Here is a 22,431-nt window from a genome sequence, read left to right as displayed (position 1 = left end):
TTTATTCAGTGGACACTGGATTATTTTCACCTTTTGACTATTGTGAGTAATGCTCTTATGAACATGAGTGTATACAAATACATACCTCGGAGGTATTGTGGGTTCGGTTGCAGACCACAGCAATAAAGTGAGTATCGTAAAGTGTCACACAATTTTGTTTTCTTTTCCAGTGCACATAGAAGTTATGTTTACGCTATACTATAGTCAGTTGAGTATGCAGTAGCATTATGTCTAAAAAAATTGCAGAGACCTTAATTTTAAAATGCTTTATTGCTGATGGTCATCTGAGCCTTCAGCAAGTTGTAATCTTTTTGCTGGTGGAGTGTCTTGCCTTGATATTGGTGCCTGCTGACTGATTATGGTGGTTGCTGAAGGCTAGGGTGGCTGTTGCAATTTCTCAAAGTCAACAATGAAGTTTGCCATGTTGATTGACTCTTCCCTTCATGAAATATTTCTCTGTTTTATGTGATGCTGTTTGATGGCATTTTGCCCATGGTCAAACTTCTTTCAAAGTGGGAGTCAATTTTACCATTCAACCAAGCAATCAAAAAATAAAAAATAAAAAATAAAAAAAATAAACATCAGTTCTCTTAAACCCTGCAACTGCTTTATCAACTAAGCTTATGGAATATTCTAAATCTTTTGTTAGCATTTCAACAATGCCCACAGCATCTTCAGCGTTAGCTTCCATCTCAAGAAACTACTTTCATAAGAAGAAACTTGTTTATCATAAGAAGAAACTCCTTATTTGTTCACATTCTATTATGAGATTGCAACAATTCAGTCACATCTTCAGGTTCCACTTGTAATTCTAGTTCTTTTGCTATTTCCACTACATCTGCAGTGACTTACTACACTGAAGTCTTGAACCCCTCAACATCATCCATGAAGCTTGGAATCTACTTCTTCCAAACTCCTGTTAATGTTGATATTTTCACTTCCTCCCATGAATCACAAATGTTGTTAATGGCATCTAGAATGGTGTATCCTTTCTAGAAGGTTTTCAGTTTACTTTGCCCAGATCCGCCAGAATCATCACTTTGGTAGCTATAGCCTTACAAAATGTATTTCTTTATAACTTGAAAGTCAAAATCACTCTTTGATCCATGGGCTGCAGAAGGGATGTTGTGTAGGCAGGCATGAGAATAACATTAATCTCCTTGTACATTTCCATCAGAGCTCTTGGGTGACTAGGTGCATTGCTGATGAGCAGTAATATTTTGAAAGGAGTCTTTTTTTCTGAGTGATAGGTTTCAACAGTGGGATTCAAATATTCAGTAAATCATGCTGTAATGAGATGTGTTGCCATACTGGCTTTGTTGTTCCATTTACAGAGAGCACAGGCAGAGTAGATAGAGCATACAAGGGCCTTAGGATGTTTGAAATGGTAGATGAGCATTGCCTTCAATTTAAAGTCACCAGCTGTATTAGCCTCTAACAAGAGAGCCATCCTGTTCTTTGAAGCTCTGAAGTCAGGCATTGACTTCTCTAGTTGTGAAAGTCCTAGATGGCATCATATTTTAATAGAAGGCTGTTTCTATTGAAAAAATCTTTAGCGTAGCTGCCTTCATCAGTTATTTTAGCTAGATCTTCTGGATAACTCGCTATAGCTTCTACATCAGCACTTGCTGCTTCATCTAGCACAATATGTTAGGGATACCGTTTCTTAAGCCTCATGATCCAGCCTCTGTTAGCTTCAAACTTTTCTTGTGTGACTTCCTTCTCTGTCTCAGCCTTCACAGAATTGAAGAGAGTTAGGGCCTTGCTCTGGATTAGGCTTTGGTTCAAGGGAATGTTGTGGCTGGTTTGATCTTCTATCCAGACCAAACTTTCTCCATATCAGTAATAAGGCTGTTTTGCTTTCTTATCATTCATGTGTTCACCCGAGTGGTACTTTTAATTGCCTTCATGAACTTTTTCTTTGCATTCATATCTTGGCTGACTCCTTGGCATAAGAGGCCTAGCTTTTGACCTATCTTGGCTTTCATCATGCCTTCCTCACTTCTCACTAAGCTTAATTATTTCTAGCCATTGATTTACAGTTAGAGACATGTGAGTCTTACTTGAACACTTAGAGGCCATCGTAGGGTATTAATTGGCCTAACTTCAATATTGTTGTGTTGCAGGAAATCATAGGGAGGCCCGAGAAGAGGGAGATAGACAGTGGAATGCTTCAGTCAGTGGAACAGTCAGAACATATACATTAATGGATCCAATTTGCCATTTTACATGGGCGTGATTGGTGGCACCCCAAAACAATTTCTGTGGCAAAAACAAAGATCAGACTGTTACTGTGTCTATATAGAAAGAAGTAGACATAAGAGACTCCATTTTGTTCTGTATTTGAGATGCTGTTAATCTGTAACCCAACCCCCAGCTTTGTCCTTTCAAGACACATGTGCCGTGGTGACTCAAGGTTTAACAGATTTGGGCTGTGCAGAGTATGCTTTGTTAAACAAGTGCCTGAAGGCAGCCTGCTGGTTAAAAGTCATCACCATTCTCTTATCTCAAGTACTGAGGGACACATACACTGCGGAAGGTCAGAAGGTCGCAGGGACCTCTGCCTAGGAAAGCTAGGTATTGTCCAAGGTTTCTCCCTATGTGATAGTCTGAAATATGGCCTCGTGGGAAGGGAAAGACCTAATCGTCCCCCAGCCTGACACCTGTAAAGGGTCTGTGCGGAGGAGGACTAGTATAAGAGGAAAGAAGGCCTCTTGGTAGTTGAGATAGAGAAAAGCATCTGTCTCCTGCCCGTCCCTGGGCAATGGAACATCGCGGTGTAAAACCCAATTGTATGTTCTATTTACTGAGAAAGGAGAAAACCACGTTAGGGTTAGGGCTGAAGGTGGGACGTGCCAGCGGCAATGCTGCTGTTTATGCACTAAAAAGGTTTATGGAGATGTTTGTATATGCATATCAAGGGACAGCACTTTTCCTTAAATTTATTCATGTCACAGAGATCTTTATTCATATGTCTTACTGCTGACCTTCTCCCTACTCTGATCCTATTATCCTGCCACTTCCTCTTTTCCAAGATGGTAAAGATAACGATCAATAAATACTGAGGGAACTCAGAGACCAGCGTCCTCTGTACGCTGAGCGCCGGTCCCCTGGGCCCACTTTTTCTTTCTCTTTGTCTCTGTGTCTCATTTCTTTTCTCAAGTCTCTCGTTCCACCTAGCGAGAAACGCCCACAGGTGTGGAGGGGCAAGCCACCCCTTCAGTTACAATAGTAATAGCAAAGATCACTGATCACAGATCACCATAACATATATTATAATAATGAAAATGTGTGAGATACTGTGAAAATTACCCACATGTAACACGGAGATACAAAGTGAGCACATGCTGTTTGAAAAATAGTATTAACAAGACATGCTCCACACAAGGTTGCCACAAACCTTCAATTTGTTTAAAAAAAAAAAAAAAGTATCTGTGAAGCACAGTGAAATGAAGTATGCCTGTATCTACTTGAGTTTGTACTTTCAGTTCTTTTGGGTACATCCCCACAACTGGTATTGCTGGGTCATATGGTAATTCTATAGTTTTTTAAGGAGTTCCTATACTGTTTTCTACAGTGGCTGTACCAGTTTACATTCTTGCCAGCAGTACACAAGAATTCCTTTTCTTTGCATGCTTGCTAACACTTGTTGTTTCAGTTTCTTGCTTTAAAAAAAAAAAAAAATTAATTGCTATCCTAATGGGTATGAAAGAGAATCTCATCATGGGCCTTTTTTTTTTTTTTAAGAGATAGGGTCTTGCTCTGTCACTCAGGCTGGAGTGCGGTGTCGTGATCATAGTTCACTGCAGGCCCACGCTTCAGCCTTCCAAAGTGCTGGGATTATAGGCGTGAGCCACCACCAGCTAATTTTTAAAAACTTTTTTGTGGAGGTCTTGCAGTGTTGCCCAGGCTATTCTTGAACTCTCAGCCTTAAGCAATCCTCCTGCCTTGGCCTCCTAAAGCACAGGAATTATATTAATAGGTTGAGCCACTGTGCCTGGCAAAAGATGAAGTCCATCTTACCTATTTTTTTCTTTTGTTGCCTGTGCTTTCAGTATTACATGTAAGAAATCATTGCCAAATCCAATGTCATGATGCTTTATTTCTATATTTTCTCTTAAGACTTATAGTTTTAGCCCTTAAAACAGATATTTGATCTGTTTTGAGGTGGTGTTTTTGTTTTTTGTTTTATGCATGGTGTAAAGTAAGGAAAGTTCTAACTTCATTTTTTTTTTTTTTTTTTTTGGCATGTGAATGTCCAGTTTTCCCAGTACCATTTGCTGGACGATAATTTTAATATGTGAATGAAGATACTTCTGCTCACAGGAGATTTTGAGCCTAAGTGTCTGGCTGCAGGGTTCTGCTTTATTATGTAGGAGGAAGAAATTCAAGCCTCTCGCTCGCTCTATCACCGGCAGACAGCACACTACAGGGAGCTTCCCTGAGGGAACTTTCTTAGGAACCATTTCAAGTGACATGGAAGGAGGTTATTAAGGTAGGACTAGAAACATGTATTTATCGTGCTGCTTAATATCCAGTCTTCAGTTATATATGTGTTATTATTTTACAGAAGGCTTCATTGGACAAAAATTCCTTGTTAGTCTTTTTTTTTTTTTAGAAGGAGTTTCACTGTCTTGCCCCAGCTGGGGTGCAGTGGCGCGATCTCGGCTCACTGCAACCTCCGCCTTCCAGGTTCAAGCCATTCTCCTGCCTCAGCCTCCCAAGTAGCTGAGATTACAGGCATGCACCACCATGCTTGGCTAATTTTTGTATTTTTAGTAGAGTCGGAGTTTCACCATGTTGACCAGGCTGGGCGTGACCTCCTGACCTCAAGTGATCTGCCAGCCTTGGCCCTCCCAAAGTGCTGGGATTACAGGCGTGAGCCACCTCGCCTGGCCCGTTAGTCTTTAGTATGGTGTTCTTTTTGTGTAGGGGGAGTGAATTTTGTGTGTGTGCGTGCGCGTTTGCTTATTGTAGGTATTTCTCATGGTATGGAAAAAAACAGGATTTCATACTCTTAACAGGATACCCTGCACGAGGTGGGAAAATATACCGTGTGTTTTAAAGAAAAATAGTTTAATAAATGGCTTTCATCTGTGATGTACTCCAGACTTGCTGCCGCTTCATGCTCTTCCAATTGTGCCACAGGCCTGATCCCTTAGCATGTGTGCGGCTGTGGCCTAGAGGGTTGAAAGCGGTCCTGTTTCTCTTTCCTGGTGAACTCCACAGGGACACAGCTGCAGGTCTTTTTGTAACGCTCTGTATATGCACAGGAAGTCCCTTACAACCCACTCTGTTAGATCTCATTTCCTTTTCGGTTATTTGCCCTCTGTGCTCTCCGGGTGTCAGCCTGGCCTGCCTTTTCAGGGTTCAAGGAGTTGCTGGATTGGTGCCCTCTTGTGGTCTGCCTTTGATGTGTTTGGAATTTTGGGAGCTGAAGGCAAAGAAACCCTAAGTGAGCCACCAAGGAGTAAGGAAGACATGACATTGAGATAACATAGGGAAGTTAAAAAAAAAAAGTCTTTGGGCGAGGAAATTGTTTCTGAATATAACATGATAAAATCAGTTTAGGTTAATCAGTTTAACTGTATCAATAAGAAATTTCTTTGCAAAACACTACATAAAAAGACAGCTAACTAGAAAGAATTTGTGATACAAATGAGAAATGGCCAGTTTTCTTAATATATAAAGAGCTTTTATAAATCAATAGGAAATAAAAGATCAATAACTCAACAGACAAGTGCAGATAGGATATCAACAAACCAGTTCCAGAAGAACAGAAGCCTTTTAGGCATATACATAATCTTTTTTTTCTCTCTCTCTTTTTGCCAGCTGCTCTAGCCAGTTTACTTATTTTTTATTTTTATTTCTTTGAGACAGGGTCTTGCTCTTGTCACAAAGGCTGGAGTATAGTGGTGCAATCTCAGCTCACTGCAAACTCCACCTCCTAGGTTCAAGCGATTCTCCTGCTTCAGCCTCCAAAATAGCTGGGATCATAGGTGTGTGCCACTATGCCCAGCTAATTTTTGTAGTTTTAGTAGAGACGGGGTTTTGCCATGTTGGCCAGACTGGTCTTGAATTCCTGACCTCAAGTGATCTGCCCGCCTTGGCCTCTCAAAGTGCTGGGATTACAGGTGTGAGCCACCGTGCCTGGCCATCTTTTAGGCATATAAAAGATGTTTACCCTCACTTAAAATAGGAAGGCAAATTAAACAGACCAAAGGTTAGATATCGTTAAGAGTAAGGGGGAAGTAGTACAGTATATATAAATCGATGGTGGGGGCTAGCTGGGCATATGTATGGAAATTTTAAAAAATGCAGATTCTTTGCCCTAGCAAATCCACTACTGGAAATCTATTCTACAAATATGTATGTATGTCCATACATTAAGTTCATTTTAGAAAAAGTTGAGACATAATTTATGTCTGTCAATGGAGGACTAGCTACAGTTCCTTCATATAATGGAATACGTTGAAGCCCTTGAAAAGGAAGCAGTCTTAAAAGTATTGACAGGAAAATCTTTGAGATACATAAGTGAATGAAGGTGCAGACAGCATGTATTAGTGTCTGTGTTTGAAAAAATTCATTCACACGTGGTTTTATATGTAGGGACTGTCTCTGAAGGGATGTACGTGAAACTGAAAACAGTAGCTGCCAGAGAAGTGATCAGCAATCCACCTGGGAGATAGAGTAGGAAGGAGACAGGCTTTGTGCCTTATACTATTTTGTACCTTGTGAATTTTGCATCATGTTGGAGATGCAGAAACCAACCTCCTTGAAAAGGGCAGTCGAGAGAAGTAGCGTAAGATATTTATTCAGCGCAATGTTAATTATAAAAAGTAAAGTAAGTAGAAAGACCAGGGTAGGAACTACCAAAAAACACACCAACAAACACAGAAAAGAAAACAAAAAAAAACCCCAGAATTTCATGTCTGGTTTTAGGTTGCCAAGATTTAATAATGAAGAAGGGACAGATTATAGAATTCTGAGATAGAAAATAGAGAGATAAAAATAAAATGTAATTATCTTAAAAGAAGTCAGTATACAATTGACTGAATATACTTCACCCCTTACTAGAGGAGTATCTTTCCCACACAGGGCGGGAAGAAACTGATGGCCACCATCTTGGAGACAAGCTACCACCCATCCATATAAACATGGAAAATTGCTTGCCAGAATGGTAGCTACATTTATTTCTAGCAGTAGGACTTAGCCAATCATTTCTTTCTTTCTTTTACTTGTACTTTTTAGAAAGCAATTGTTACGTTCATTTTTTAATAATGAGAAAAAGTGAAGCTTCCCATTTCTGTGTAATTCTTTATATTTTCCTGACCTTCTCTTTTTTCACTTCCTGCAGTGTGAAAACCCTTTCTCCCATTGGGCTGTCTTGGTTCATCATCAGTAAAACTTCCGTATTCTCAACCCTTTCTTTTGAGTGTCCTTTACCTTTTCTGTCAAAAACTTACTCTTTCCTGATTTCCCTGTTTTACCTGCCAGGCTTCGGAGAAGCTTTTCCCACATGCTGCTTATATTTGGGCCTTAGTGCCTAGAGGTGGGAGGTGGTGCTTCCTTCTTACTTCCTATTTCTTTCAGACCATTCTCCCTCCCTTCCTCCCGCCTAAAACCCCAGCTTTGGATGTCACATTACCAGAGCCACTCACTACTCCTGAGCTATTTCTCTGTGATTTTATCTCCTACCTTACTGTCTCTTTCTTTCCAATATCATTCCTTCCTTTAGTTCTTGGCAATTTCAGTGTAAACATAGGTAATCGACTTTAGCCAGTATCTCTCTGTACCTTAGACCTTATCATTACCAGTAATTGCAGTCCTCCATAACCTTAATTTAATGCATCCCATCCTCTGAGGACAACCTTCTATTTTATGAATTTACTTCTCTACTACTTTTATTTTAAAAACAAAAGAGACAACGGTAGATGGAAACTTGATTCTGCCTTCATAAGCACTGATTCTCTGTGCTCCACAATAACCTGGGCCATTTCCTGGACCACCCAGCCTGCTTCTTGAGGGAATGCTTTGTGATTTGATTGTTTATAGATATTATGCTGGACCCCTGTTGACTCCAGTAGGGATGACACCGTGTTTGAGAGACTGAAGAAAAGACCTGGAAATACCGAACGAGAAATAGGGTTTATCTGGGGGACTCACATACAGAGCTGTCCAGTGACGATGGGCTTGGCAGGAAGCATGCTGCTACCTTTTGTAAAAAACATGTAGAGTATATAGCATTTTCGTTTAGCATCCTCCACCTGGCAGCCTCCCAAAACAAAGGGTCTCCATCCCCTGCATTAAAAGGGATAGGCCAGGGGTTTGGATGTCTTTAATAGATAAAGAATGAATCTCCAGGTTGGCCACTCTCGGATTTCTCAGCCTGGCGCTCCAAACCAACACTCTACTCATTCTTAGGATATGCTTCAGTTATGGCTATCAGGTGCCTCTGCCATACAACAGAAAGATTTTTTTTTTTTTTTTTACATAAGAATTCCTTTTCTTCCATCTATACGTTGTTAAAATGGAAGATTTTTTTTTTTTCTTTTTTTACCAAGGACATGAAAGGCCTTGCAGTTGCAAGCTTGGGCATGCTAGGAGAGGGTGCCGTCCTTTGCCCTGGTGTTTTCTTAGGTGGCCGTGGCAAGAACACCAACTCTAAGGAAATGGGTGCTTTTTCTTTCTTTCCTGGAACATAATATATAACCACTAGTGTGTTGTTTTAATTGTGTAGTGTGGTTTAATAGTATGATAATGTAGTTTTGTGCTGTTTTATAGATGTGAAGAAAATAAAACTAATGGGAATGAATCAGTGATGAAGTTTTCAACTGAGTTACCAAAAAAAAAAAAGCTTCTTAATGGAATTTCCTGGAAAGATTTGTCTAAATGAAAATTTGGTGGATCTTAAAGAAGATAATAATTTTTATTGAACATATAGTTTGTGCTAGCCACTATCTTAGGCATGTAGCTTATTAACACTTACGGCCCATTTGTGGAGTGGATATGGTTACCTGCAGTTTAAAACAAGGATGCCAGTATTCTAAGAGGTTGAGTTGCCCGAGATATCACTAGTGTGGTAGAGTCAAGAATCAAGCCAGGTCCTGTGTGCCCTGCTCAGCCTGACTGTAAAGGGCTATGTAGGGAAACTCTCTGAAACCACGTTTTTCCTCTACTCTCACACCACAACAGTTAACACAGAAGACTTCTGTGGCCAATTGTGGTGAGAGAGGGGGGATTTCCTCCCACAGCTAGGCACAGACACCAGTTGAGTGTCCTCCAATTTACTTGCTACACTATTTACCTGGAGAGTGTCAAATCCCACAGGTCGGACACTCAAGTCTCTAAGACTGCCCGTGCCCCCTGTAGACATGCAAACCTGAGCTTCTGGAACTTCTGACTTCAGGTTGGGATTCCCATAACCTACCCCCTCTTTGGGTTTGATTAATTTGCTGGAGTGGCTCACAGAACTCAGGGAAACACGTATGTTTACTGGTTTATTATAAAGGATATTTTGCAAAGGACACAGAGGAAGGAGACGCATAGGGCAAGGCCTGGGGAAAGAGGTGTGGAGTTTCCAGCCCCTCCCTGGTGTGCCACCCTCCAGGAACCCCCAGGCATTCAGCTCCCCGGAAACTCCCTGCACCCAGCCCTCTTGGAGTTTTTGAAAGCGTTCCTTCCTACAATGCTCAGCCCTCTCAGGGGAGGGTTTGAGACCCACAATCTGAAAGGTGCGGAAAGATTAGATTCCTGCCTCGTGCCAAGTGAAAGGAAGGCAGGAAAGAGATTCTGTTTCCTGAGGCCTAACACACCCAACAGTACCACAAAAGACTGTAACAAGGGCTGTGGGAGTTATGAACCAGGAACCGTGGTTGAAAACCATTATAAATCATAACACCACAAGGACCTATATTTTGCTTTTTAGAACATTGTAGTAGGTGGGTAGTTTTCATCCGTCTTGCTTCTTGAAATCCATCTTGCCCAGAAGTTTATTGGGCATCTCTATGGAAACACAACACCTCTCTTAAATGGCAATTTCACACATCTGCAGCCTAATAATTGCTACTCATTTTGAAGACCCTGAAGCACACCACTGGATCTGGAAGTGACTTCTTAGTCACCAAGGAAACAGTAGATTAAGTCCTGTGCTCAGTATAGTTTTACTTCTCAGTTGAGTATTTAGTAAGTATGATGAATTATTAACCAGGATATTTGATGAGGTAGACACGCCTATATTCCAGACAGCAGCGGTTTACCATTAGAGCAAACAGAACACACCAGGAAAAATTCTGCAGGACAAGTTTGTAAAATGGAATGATGCATCTTTATGACATACATCCTCTGCAAGGAGATAAAAACAATGTATGTACAGAGTGTACATAAATAAAATTTGAAGAAAGTACTCACATCCTCTGTGATTTAAAAAAAAGAAATTGAATATACCCATTAAAAAAGTGACAAGTGTATTAGTTTTCTATGGCTATAGTAACAAGTTACTACAATCTCGATGGCTTAAAATGACAGAAATTCATTCTCTTACAGTGCTGGAGGCTGTAAGACTGAAATTTAGGTGTGGACAGCATTGATCTCTTCTGGAAGATGTGAAGGAGACACATGCCTCCATCCTGTCTCCCAGCTTCTGCTGCTATTCCTTGCATCACGCCAGTCTCTACTTTCACCTTTACATGGCTTTCCCTCGTGTCTCTCTGTCTTCACCTTTTCTGTTTCTTAGAAGGACATGTGTCATTGGGTTTAGGGCCCACTCTGATTCAGGATGATCTCATCGCACAATCTTTAACTTAATTACATATGCAAAGACCTTTTTTCCAAATAAGGTCACATTTTGAGGTTGGGGGAGTTAGAACATGATTGTATATTTTGGGGGGCAACAATGTAACCCACTTATAGCTTGTCCACTGGCCCCCCAAAATTTGTACTGTGTGCAGAATACGTTCACCTCATCCCAATTAATTATTAACACTGCTTTGTGAGGAAAAATTAAGAATTTTGAAAAGTGAGAGACTTAATTTCTGGGGTAAATAAAAAGACAAATGGCAGGAGATGGATGGTTGCTAATCTTTTTTTTAGATAAACATTTTGTTTTGAGATAGTTGTAGGTTCACAAACACTTGTAAGAAATAATACAGAGAGATCCCATGTTACAAAAGACACCAGGATGTTGACATTGACACAGTGAAGATACAGAACATTTCCATCACTGCTGCTGTTTTGCTGTTTATTACCTGCCCTGGATTTCCTGCCCCTCCGCTGCTCCCTGTCCCTAACCCTGGTCCACCACGAATCTGTTCCACAATTTTATATAAATATAGCCATACTGTGTGTAACCTTTTGGAATTGCCTTTTTTTACTCAGCACAGTTCTCTGGAGATTCCTGCAGGTTGTTGTGTATCAGCAGTTGTTCCTTTTTATTGCTGAGTAATAGTCCATCATATGGATATACCATAGTTTAACCATTGGCCTAATGAAGGCCATCTGGGTGGTTTCTAATTTTTGGCTCTAACAAAGCTTATGTGAACATTTGTGTATATATTTTTGTGTGACTGTGTTTTCATTTCTGTGGGATGAGTACAATTGCTGGATCATGTGGTAGTTTAGTTGCATGTTTGTTATTTTTTTAGTATGCTTTTTTAAAGAGCAGTTTTAGGTTCCTAGCAAAATTGGGTAAAAGATAGAGATTTCTCTGATTCCCCTTGGCCTGACACATGCACAACCTCCCCCATTATCAACAAACCCCCCATCAGAGAAGTATGTTGGTCCTGGTCATGAACCTACATTATCACATCCTTATCAACAAGTTCATAGTTGACATTAGGGTTGACTCTTGGTGTTGTACATTCAGTAGGTTTGACAAATGTATAACAACATGTTATCCACCATTATAGCATCATACAGAATAGTTTCACTGCCCTAAAAAAATCCTCTGTGCTCTGCCTATACATCCCTGCCTTTCCCCTAACCCCTGGCAACCACTGATCTCATTGTTGTCCTTATAGTTTTACCTTTTTTAGAATGTCGTATACTGTAGTTGAAATCATAAAGTATGTGACCTTTTCAGATTAGCTTTTTTCACTTAGCAATATGCATTTAAGGTTTCTCAATGTCTTTTCATGGCTTGCCAGCTCATTTCTTTTTTTTCTTTTTTTCTTTTTTTGAGACAGAGTCTCGCTCTGCCACCTGGGCTGGAGTGTAATGGTGCGATCTCGGCTCACTGCAGCCTCCACCTCCCGGGTTCAACTGATTCTCCTGCCTCAGCCTCCCGAGTAGCTGGGACTGCAGGCATGTGCCATTACACCCAGCTAATTTTTGTATTTTTAGTTGAGACAGGGTTTCACCATGTTGGCCAGGGTGGTCTCGATCTCCTAACCTCATGATCCGCATGCCTCGGCCTCCCAAAATACTAGGATTACAGGCGTCAGCCACCACGTCCGCTGCCAGCTCATTTCTTTTTGGCACTGAATCACATTACATTGTCTAGCTGTACCACAGTTTACTCATTTACCCACTTTAGTACATCTTGGTTGCTTGCTTCCAAGTTTTGGCAATTATGAATAAAGCTTCTTAAATACCATGTGCAGGTTTTTGTGTGAACATACATTTTAAACTCCTTTGGGTAATACCAAGGAACATGGGTGCTGGATTGTATGGTAAGACTGTTTAGTTTTATGGGAAACTGCCAAATTGTCTTCCAAAGTGGCTATACCATTTTGCAGTCCTACCAGCAATGAGTGAGAGTTCCTGTTGCTCCACATCCTTGTCAGCACTTGGTGTTGTCAGTGTTCTACATTTTGTCCATTTTAATAGGTATGTAGTGGTACCTTGTTTTAATTTGCATTTCCCTGATGACAATAGATGTGGAACATCTCTTCATATGCTTATATGTCATCTATATGTCTTCTTTGGTGAAGTGTCTGTTAAGGTCTTTAGACCATTTTTTGTCAGGTTTGTTTCTTACTGTTGAATTTTAACAGTTTTGTGTTGTTATTTTTTGGTATATTTTGGATAACATCCTCTTTCAGGCATGCCTTTTGCAAATTATTCTTCCAGACTGTAGCTTGTTGTCATTCTCTTGGCAGGGTCTTTTGCAGAGCAGACCACCATGCCTGGGTTGAGGTTCATTTTTTTGGTCAATGGATATCCATTCAGTTGCTTCAGCACCATTTCTTGAAAAGGCTGTCCTTCCTCCACTGAATTGCATTGGCATCTTTGTCATATCAGTTACTTATATTTGTGTGGGTCTGAAATAAGAGTTTGGCCCATATCTACTGATTATTGTGTCAGTTTCACAAATTAATAAAAGAAAATCATTATATTCAAAGGACATTTGCTTTTTATTATTTATTATTATTATTTTGTCAGTAGTAGATTAGCCCTGAAAATTTATGATGACTTTCAGTGTGATGAACTTACTCCTCCTTGTACAGTAACATGGTCTGTGTGGCTTTGGGAGTTCTTTTTTTTTCTCTTTTTTGATTCTTGGAGTTTTGGGGCCCCGGAGATGGTGGTGATGAATGACGAATTCAGCAAAATTTAGAAAGGAACAGTCGAGGGAATTGAGACAGCCAATAGGGGACTTGAACCCCTTTCTTCAAATGCTATGAGGAATAAAGAATAAGATTGGTTTTCAAAGATGTGAAAGAGACTCTCAAAAAGGAAGGGAAGTGGGTGCTTGGCATTGCTTTCTCTTTCCTTCCCCTGTTGCTCTGTATTTGGGCATTAGATGTGGGTGCTGGAGGAGAAATTAAGAAGAAATTTTAAAAAATCTTGATAACTAGACAGTTTGATTTCTGATTTTCCAGTTTGGATAAGCATTACTGCATGGAGGAGTTAACTAAAATATACTTTGTACAACAAAGCACTGTTGTGCTGTTACATCCACATTAAATGTTTACTCATGTGTGGCCTGCAATTTGGAAAGATTCAGCGGAGGATCCAACTGGCACATTGTGCTCTCTTGATCTATTCAGTTTTTTAAAGATGGAGGAAAGTCAGCTTTCGTTTTGTGTCTCATACCCAAGGACTTCAGTTCTTTCTTTCAGTTCATAATTTCTGTAATAAGCGTATTATCTTTGCTCAGTAGACCAGTCCCTAGCAAGTGGGTGGGTTTTGGTGTGTTACCCAGGATAAGGGGCCCAGTTTGTTGTTTTTCACTATCCCAATTTGCCTCTTAACGCTCAAGTAAAAGGGGAAAGAAATAGACCCAGCCTCACTTGCACCCACAAGTCAGTAATAATTAATCTTCCAGCAGGTCTCCTCTTTGTTTCTACCTCTTGGAGAGGGCATCGTAAGCGGCAGTTCACCAAAGTTAGCAACAAGCCTGGATCTATTCAGGTTTTTTTGGTGCGTGCGCACGCGCACGCGCGTGTGTGTGTGAGTGAGTGAGATGCCTTTTGTGTTTGTCCTGTGGGGACAAGTACAAAGTAGGATCCATAGATTCCATATTCAGCCTTAGCATAAAGACTGAAATTAATTACTATTCTTTATGGAATAATTTTAATTCAATTGCAAGGGATACATTGCCCCTTGAATCTCAAGCATAGCCCTATTTTGTCTTTGCTTGGTGGTAGCTGTTAACCAGGCTCTGGGTGAGCGTAGAACTTGGTCTCACATGAGCCGTGTAGACACCTCTTTGCCTTTTTGTTTAAGATGATGTAGCAGGCTAGGCGTGCTCCCAGCACTATGGGAGGCCGAGGCATGTGGATCACTTTGGGTCAGGAGTTCGAGACCAGCCTGGCTAATATGTTGAAACCCCATCTCTACTAAAAATGCAAAAAATTTGCTGAGTGTAGTGGAGCACACCTATAGTCCTAGCTACTCGTTAAGGCAGACGAATTGTTTGAACCTGGGAGGCGGAGGTTGCAGTGAGCTGAGATCACTCCACTATACTCCAGCCTGGTGACAGAGTGAGACTCCGTCTCAATAAAATTTAAAAAAAAAAAAAAAAAAAAGATGATGTAGAAGAACCGTAGTTCTCATTTTTGGCCAATTTGCCTTCCAGATTTTCTCCGTCATGTTTACCTATACCTTTTACGTGGTTATAGTCAGAGTATTTGTACTATATTCTCCATTATCCCCTGTCCTCATATTTATTTATTTACTCAGGGTGTTTTTTTTCCCCCTATCTTGATCAATTTCACTGTAAGTTTGTTACTTGGCAAGAGGGTAGACATGTTGATTCTTACTCTAGTGCTTTTTAAAATGGGTTTACCAGCTCACAGCACAACAGCCGGCATGAGTGTACCAGTTTTGACGTGGTAAAGTTTTAAATAGTTGGTCTCCTCATTTCTGCTCCCGAAAGCACCCACGTGGGCTCATGTGTTTCCCAGAGGATTAATCCCAACCCCCTTAAGCATGGACTTAGACACCATTTTCTTTCTTTCTTTTTTTTTTTTTTTTTTGAGACGGAGTCTTGCTCTGTCGCCGGGGCTGGAGTACAGTGGCCGGATCTCAGCTCACTGCAAGCTCCGCCTCCCGGGTTTACGCCATTCTCCTGCCTCAGCCTCCCAAGTAGCTGGGACTACAGGCGCCCGTCACCTCGCCCGGCTAGTTTTTTTTTGTATTTTTTTAGTAGAGACGGGGTTTCACCATGTTAGCCAGGATGGTCTCGATCTCCTGACTTCGTGATCCGCCCGTCTCGGCCTCCCAAAGTGCTGGGATTACAGGCTTGAGCCACCGCGCCCGGCCTTAGACACCATTTTCAACCAAAGGATGAGCTGTAGGGGATCAGAAGTGACCTACCTTTCTCTTTTCTTGATGAAATATTTATCAGAAAAATCAACTTCTAAGAAAGTCCAACAAACATGTGCTTTGCAGAGCCCCTCAGGGAGTAAATTACAGAGCCTTGCTGAGAATGTTTTGCTCCTGGTGGTTCCAGTGTATTCAGTATACACATGTTGGCACTACACCCCTGCTTGTAGGGTTATTGTGGCTCTTTTCTCATCAGAAGATTTCCATCCCCTTCTGATGAGGTGGCAAGACAAGCCAAAGCAGTTGTGTGGTGGCGAAGAGCACGCGTCCTGAAGCCAGCCCACCTGACTTTGAAGACAGGCTCCACTGTTTTTCAGACGTTTGACTTTGGTCCGAGTCACTTAATCTGCTTCTCTGACTCAGTTTCTTCTTATGTAAAATAGGGATAATAAGAATACCCACTTCATAGAGTTGATTTGAGGATTAAATATAACCAAGTATATATGAAGCCCTTAGAATAGTTCCTGGCATATAGCATGTTTTGTGTGTTAGCTATTATTGTCATCACTCAGTTAATTTTGAACCACTTAATTTCCAAGTGCTGGTGAGTCTAAAGAGCAGAGCCAAACATGTAATTACATAAACCCAGAAGTGAATTTTTCAAATGTCTTTTCTAGTAATAGAGCTTAATGAGATTGGCACTTTAGGGAAAAGTCCTAGGAACCCGTTTATGTTGGTGACTGTTGATCAACCAGAAGATTTCTCAGACGCAGTCTAACATCTGCGTCTTTCTAGGCTGGACTACCTTTGCTGCACCAGCAGATGGATCAGGAGTTAAAACTGGGAGCTTCTGTTGTGGGGAATCTTCGTCTTCTACTGTTAATAGCCTTTTGGGTTTCCCTCTCCTGGGTACTACTTTTCTCTATGGAGAGCTTGGTCTGTGGCACAAACAGGTGCTGAAAGGGGGAAGATACACCTCTGGGTAAATATCTGGAGGTAGGCAGATGACAGAGTGCCCAGTGGTCTGGGGACACTGGTTCAGGCGAATGTTCATCACCCTACCCTTTAAAACTCACATGGAAATGGCTTGGCTGATAAGTTACTTGTGGTTCCTGGGATAATTAAGGCAGCCTGATAGACCAGGACAAAGGATTTCCTCAGCTTTCCAGAGAATGTTTCTACCAAGAGCCATGTACTAAGGAGTGCTGGTTATGTGGGTGTTGACATCGGTATTAGTATCACTTCTGTTGAAAGTGACAGAAAACTTCTAAAACAGGGTGTAAAGATAGTCTACCTCATTCTTTCAGAATGTTTGTGCTGCTGTAACAAAATACCTGATACTGTGTAATTCATGAAGAACAGAAATTTATTTCTCACAATTCCGGAGGCTGGGAAGTCCAACATCAAGGTAGTGGCAGGGTTGGTGTCTGGTGAGGGCTGCTGTCTGCTTCCAAGGATGCACCTGGTTGCTGAATCCTCTGGAGGGGACTAATGCAGTGTCCTCACATGGCAGAAGAGCAGAAGAGAATGAATCCACTCCCTCAAGCCCTTTCATAAGGGGCCTCATCACCTCCTAAAGGCCCACCTTCTAGTACAATCACATCAGCAGTTAAGTTTCAGCATTTCAGCATGTGAATTTTGGGGGGGACACATTTAGACCTTAGCACTCACTCTTTTTTTTTTTTGAGACGGAGTCTCGCTCTGTCACCAGGCTGGAGTGCAGTGGCGCGATCTCAGCTCACTGTAACCTCTGCCTCCCGGGTTCAAGCGATCCTCCTGCCTCGGCCTCCCAAGTAGTTGGGACTACAGGCACATGCCACCACGCCCAGCTAATTTTTTGTATTTTTAGTAGAGATGGGGTTTCACTATGTTGGCCAGGATGGTCTCGATCTCTTGACCTCGTGATCCGCCTGTCTCGGCCTCTCAAAGTGCTGGGATTAGAGGTGTGAAGCACTCACTCTTAATGGCTCTCAGCTCTAATTGTTTGAATCTTGGGCTTTTATTTAGCTGCTCTCCAGTCCTTAGCATGATAGCAATGCTGCAAGGTGGCTGCTTGAGCTTCAGCTATCAAGTCTTCATTTTAGTCAACAGGAAAGAATGTCAAAAAGGCAACAGTTGCATAGTCATGAGGAACTGCAAAGGCGGCTGAAAATGCATTTTCTGTGCCCAGCTAAAATTCAAGGACCGATGGCTCGAGCCCAGGAGTTTGAGGTTGCAGTGAGCTAAGATCACACAACTTCAAAAAAGACTTCTGATAAATTTGGACATTTCTGTTTAACAGACATTTGGGAGACACACCCCCACCCCCCACCCCAGGTGCCTGAGAAGAAAAACTTAATTACACTCTTGGTCCTTATGCTCCAAAAGCTCTTCGGTTATTTGATTGACCCATGGCTGCTTTTTGGTACTGGCGAGAGAGCCTTATTAGTAATTTAGTGAGTTTCTAATTTAGATCCTGTACGTGATGGGGTGGGTGGGTGGTGGTGATTATATTGTAGCTAGGAGCTCCTAGTCAGCAATGCATGGGTTCTAGGGCCATCCGTGACTTCAAGAATCGATGGCCTAGGGCAGCCCACTTGGGTCCCCTTACACGCTGTGGAAGCTTTGTTCTTTTGCTTTTCACAATAAATCTTTCTGCCGGGGTGGGGGGCGGTGGCGGGGAGGGGGGGAGAATAGATGGCCTTGCAGATATTCTGGGGAAGCATTTGAGTGACATCTCTCTATTGTGCCACTTAACCAGTTGAATTGGAAGTTGAGCCAGCAGGTTTGAACCTTGTTCTTAGTTTTAAACCAGGGCAAATTACTGGTGCTTTGGTTTTCTAATGCTTGTAAATTAGAGCTTCTGAGCCTTGTGGGGAGCAACCCCTACCCACAAAGGAGTGATGTAATGTCTGGGGGCCGCGATGGTTTCTTCCTTTGAGATGGATACCATATAAGCTAGTGGTGATACTTACTTAATGATAGTGACAGGGAAAGCTACTGCCAAGAGTAATTGATGTGACCCACACATAGTCCCAGAGCCAAGGAGCTAGATGGGGTCTTCCTGCCTGAGGAAGCCAAGCTTCTGGCGTTCGGGCATTCTTCTCTGCTGTGATGTTTCCCGTCCTGGAAAGCAGGGAGGAAATGATTAATCAGTGTGCCTCACCTGGAGCTGATTGGCTGTGGTTGCTAAGTTTTCCTCCCTCTGAGCAGCCCTCCCTGTGATTCTGAAGCAGCTCATCCAGAGTGTTACAACAGACATCTTGATGGGATTCAAAAATGTTGGGCAGCATAGTTATCTGGTCTTCTTCTGTAAGGATGACTGTGAGATGTGCCAGCCCGTTCCTGTAGGGACACACCCAGCCTGACGCCCTCCCGAGGGCTGCGCTGCTCTGAGCTGTCCAGGCTTGGGCTATGTCAGGTTCTGAGCACTGAAGTGTAGTGGAGGATATATGACAAAGAGGCGTCAGAGCTGATTGCCCTGCTTGTTTTCTTTTACTCACTCAGTGGTCTTGGAACTGGACAAGAGGATTTTATGGATTAGATCCTGGAAGACACACACTAGAACTAGCATAGCAAGATTGTGTCTAGGCTGTCATAGCCACCTCCAGAGTGAGAACAAGTTTAGAGAACTATCCTTTCTGTAGCAATACAGGAACCTGTGCTGGCTCAACAGCTGCCCTTTTGGAAACTGCCAGCTGAAGGGGCCTGTTGATAAGCTGTTGACTGCTACTGTGGCTTCCCAAATGGGAGGTCTCTGCTAAAGGAGTTCATTGTTCAGCATGTCTAGTGGACCCTGGCTCCTAACAGCTGGATTCTTTTGAACATAATAAACATTTCTAGAACAGGTTTTCTTGGTGGGCTTTTAGCTTCCTTTTAATAGGCACATCACTTGCCTGCCTTTAGTTCTAGAAGTTCAACATAAATGTTGACTTTAGTGATGCAGTGGGACAAAACAGTATTATATTTGTCATCAGTTCCCTCCCTGTCTCCCTTCCCCTGTCATTGTTTTCCAGAGTTAGAGTACGTTTATGGAGAACATTGGGGTGGATGCCAAAGCGGCTTATGTTCTGAAATCGTGAAAAGAATTGTGCAGTTGGAGTTAGACCTGTGGTTTGAGACTCAGCTTTGGGACTGAGCAAATTATTTCATGGGATCAGTTTTCTAAACTTCAATTTCCTCATTAGGAAAAAAGAAGACAAAGTAATATTTCGTTGTAATAGAATTAAATGAGATAATGTCTTCAGAATGCCATGTAAGTAAAGAAATTGTGAATCACCTGCACTGATTTCTTCCATAGGTTTTTTTTTTCCTTTCTGAAAATACCTTGTATTGACCTTCGCCTAACTTTGTATTTGGACGACAGCCCACAGTCCTAGCAGACCTTTAACCCTCCTGACTCCAATTTCAGTAATGTGTTAGAAGTGGCAGGGACAGAATATATTCTGGATTCATTACACTAAATATAGAGATATTATACAAAACGAGGCTGAACTCACACTCAATGGGCAGTGTCAGTTTGCTTGTGAGACAGCGCCATGCAGCTGCAGCCACTAAGTGTCTAGGCACTGGAGACGGACTGCTGGAGTGGGAATCCTGGCTCCATTCGACCTCTCTTTGCCTCCATGTTTGCCATCTGTGGTGTGAGTGTGATAATAATTCCCATCACATAAGCTTGTGGTATGCAAATGAGATCATTTTGAAGTACTAGAAAAGCATATAGAAAGAAATGGGGCTTTTATTATAGTAATACTAATTTTTAATTGTGGTAAAATACACACAACATAAAATTTACCATCGTAACCATCTTTACGTGTACATCTCGGTGGTGTTGAGTATATTCACATTATTGGATGGCCAAATTCCAGAACCCTTTTATTGTGTAAAACAGAATAAGACAAAGTATATCCTTTCAACAACTCTTCATTTTCCCCTCCCCTCAGCCCCTGGCAACCGCCATTTAACTTTCTGTTTCTATGAATTTGACTACTTTACATAGTGGAATCGTATGGTATTTGTCTTTTTGTGACTGTTAGTATAATGATTAAGTCTTAGCCCACTGTAACAGTTGTACCCTTTCATGTTTTAGATTTCTGTAGGCTCAGGATTGCCTGCCTTCTCAAACCCTGGTTATTGGTGGATTATTTCTCTTTTCTTTTTTCTCTCCTATTTTTTAGAGATAGTCTTGCTTTGTTGCCCAGGCTGAAGTGCAGTGGCATGATCATAGCTCACTGCAGCCTTGATCTCCTGGGCTCAAGCAGTCCTCCTGCTTTAGCCTGCCACATAGTCTTGCTTTGTTGCCCAGGCTGAAGTGCAGTGGCATGATCATAGCTCACTGCAGCCTTGATCTCCTGGGCTCAAGCAGTCCTCCTGCTTTAGCCTGCCACACGTAGCTGGGACCACAGGCACAAACATCATGCCTAGATAATTTTTGAATTTTTGTAGAGGTGGGGTCTCACAGTGTTGCCCACCCTGGGCTTGAACTCCTGGGCTCAAGTGATCCTCCTGCCCTAGCCTCTCAAATCACTGGGATTATAGGTGCACGCCACTGTGCCCAGCTAAATTACTCTTAAGGAACAAGATGACACTTCAGAGCTCAATTTCATCCTTTTGAAGAGAGGGGCAGGATTAGGCAAGAGGAGAACACAGAAATGATAGTGAAAGAGATACAGAGGTGAGCATTAAGTAAGCAAAAGAGCATTTATTCAGGGCAGAGTAGAGTCTCTTTGTGGGATTCCTTCTTCCCTCTCTGCCTTCTTCCCTACCAGGTAAAAATTCAAACCTACACATAATAGAGAGGATGATATAACCAAACCCTAGGGACCTGTCAGCCAGATTCAACAGTTATCCAGATTTTTTAGGGCCCATTTGTAACATGGCCCAGGTGGAAGAAAATGCCTGAAAAATCTAGATTAACCTAGGGCAGGTGTTTCTTTGCTTAGTTGTGCAATTTTATTTATGTCCTTCCTGAAAAAGGGCTTCTTCTGCCTTGAGACTTCTTACCATCTAAGGTTGAGGTAAAGAGCCAGGACTCTATGAAACCAAGTTACTTTAACTTGGTTTCCTCATCCATGCAGGAGAGCACATGTGGCTTCTAAGGGTGGTCATAATGGAGTGTTTGGCGCAGGGCCTGCTGCCTAGTAAGTAATCATTTATACTGTCAGCAATGGTGGTGTGTTTGTAGAAGGGAAGGGTCACCAGCCAGGTCCTCGAAAACACGGGACTGAGACATGCAGCTGGGGGTCAACACAGTTATACTGTATCATTGATGAAGGATTGGGATGAACGCTGATTTTCTAGAATTGCACCTACTGTAGTTCATTATCCCATTTTACTGGCCATTGTACAGGTTCTGTCCTCAATTGTGCTGGGTTAAGGGAAACAGTTGTTTATCTGCAAAATTAGGTAGTGTAACTTTTTAACATGCTTTTTTGATGGTGATGGGATTGCCATTTACATTAAAAACATTTTATGGGTTTTAAGTATAAATAAAAATACCACAATTTGAATAACTAGATAATATATATTTGGCTTCATGGATCACTTTGTTGTTTTTGTTCTTTGGAATTCTAGGAGGAATTCTGTCTACTAATAAAGGCTGTAGACTTTACCCTCCTACAACCTTAGGACGTAAGAAACGTCCTAAGATAGATGCCTGGGAGGAAAAGGAAATTGAGGGCCTACAGATGTTTAAAAACTTATAGTTTATAATTGCATAGAGCCTTTGATTTCTCCACCCCCCCC

The 22,431-nt window shown here is 41.8% G+C and overlaps 1 protein-coding gene across 2 annotated transcripts in view; it reads left to right on the top strand.

Annotated features, from left to right (window-relative positions):
* Positions 1 to 22,431, top strand: part of UCK2 (uridine-cytidine kinase 2) — an 85,341-nt gene that overhangs the window by 38,943 nt on the left and 23,967 nt on the right. Inside the window, exon 2 of one of the 2 annotated variants that reach the window (XM_025397848.1) lies at positions 19,704 to 19,942. The exons of the other annotated variant lie outside the window; for it this stretch is intronic. Coding sequence (XP_025253633.1) covers positions 19,925 to 19,942 — 18 coding nt within the window. The 5' untranslated portion in view covers positions 19,704 to 19,924. The remainder of the gene's footprint in view (positions 1 to 19,703; positions 19,943 to 22,431) is intronic. 2 annotated transcript variants of the gene reach the window in all.

Source organism: Theropithecus gelada, chromosome 1 (genome assembly GCF_003255815.1).
Source record: "Theropithecus gelada isolate Dixy chromosome 1, Tgel_1.0, whole genome shotgun sequence".
NCBI classification, from domain to species: Eukaryota; Metazoa; Chordata; class Mammalia; order Primates; family Cercopithecidae; genus Theropithecus; species Theropithecus gelada.
Note: the sequence above shows the minus strand (reverse complement) of the source record. Positions and strands in the feature narration are given on the sequence as shown.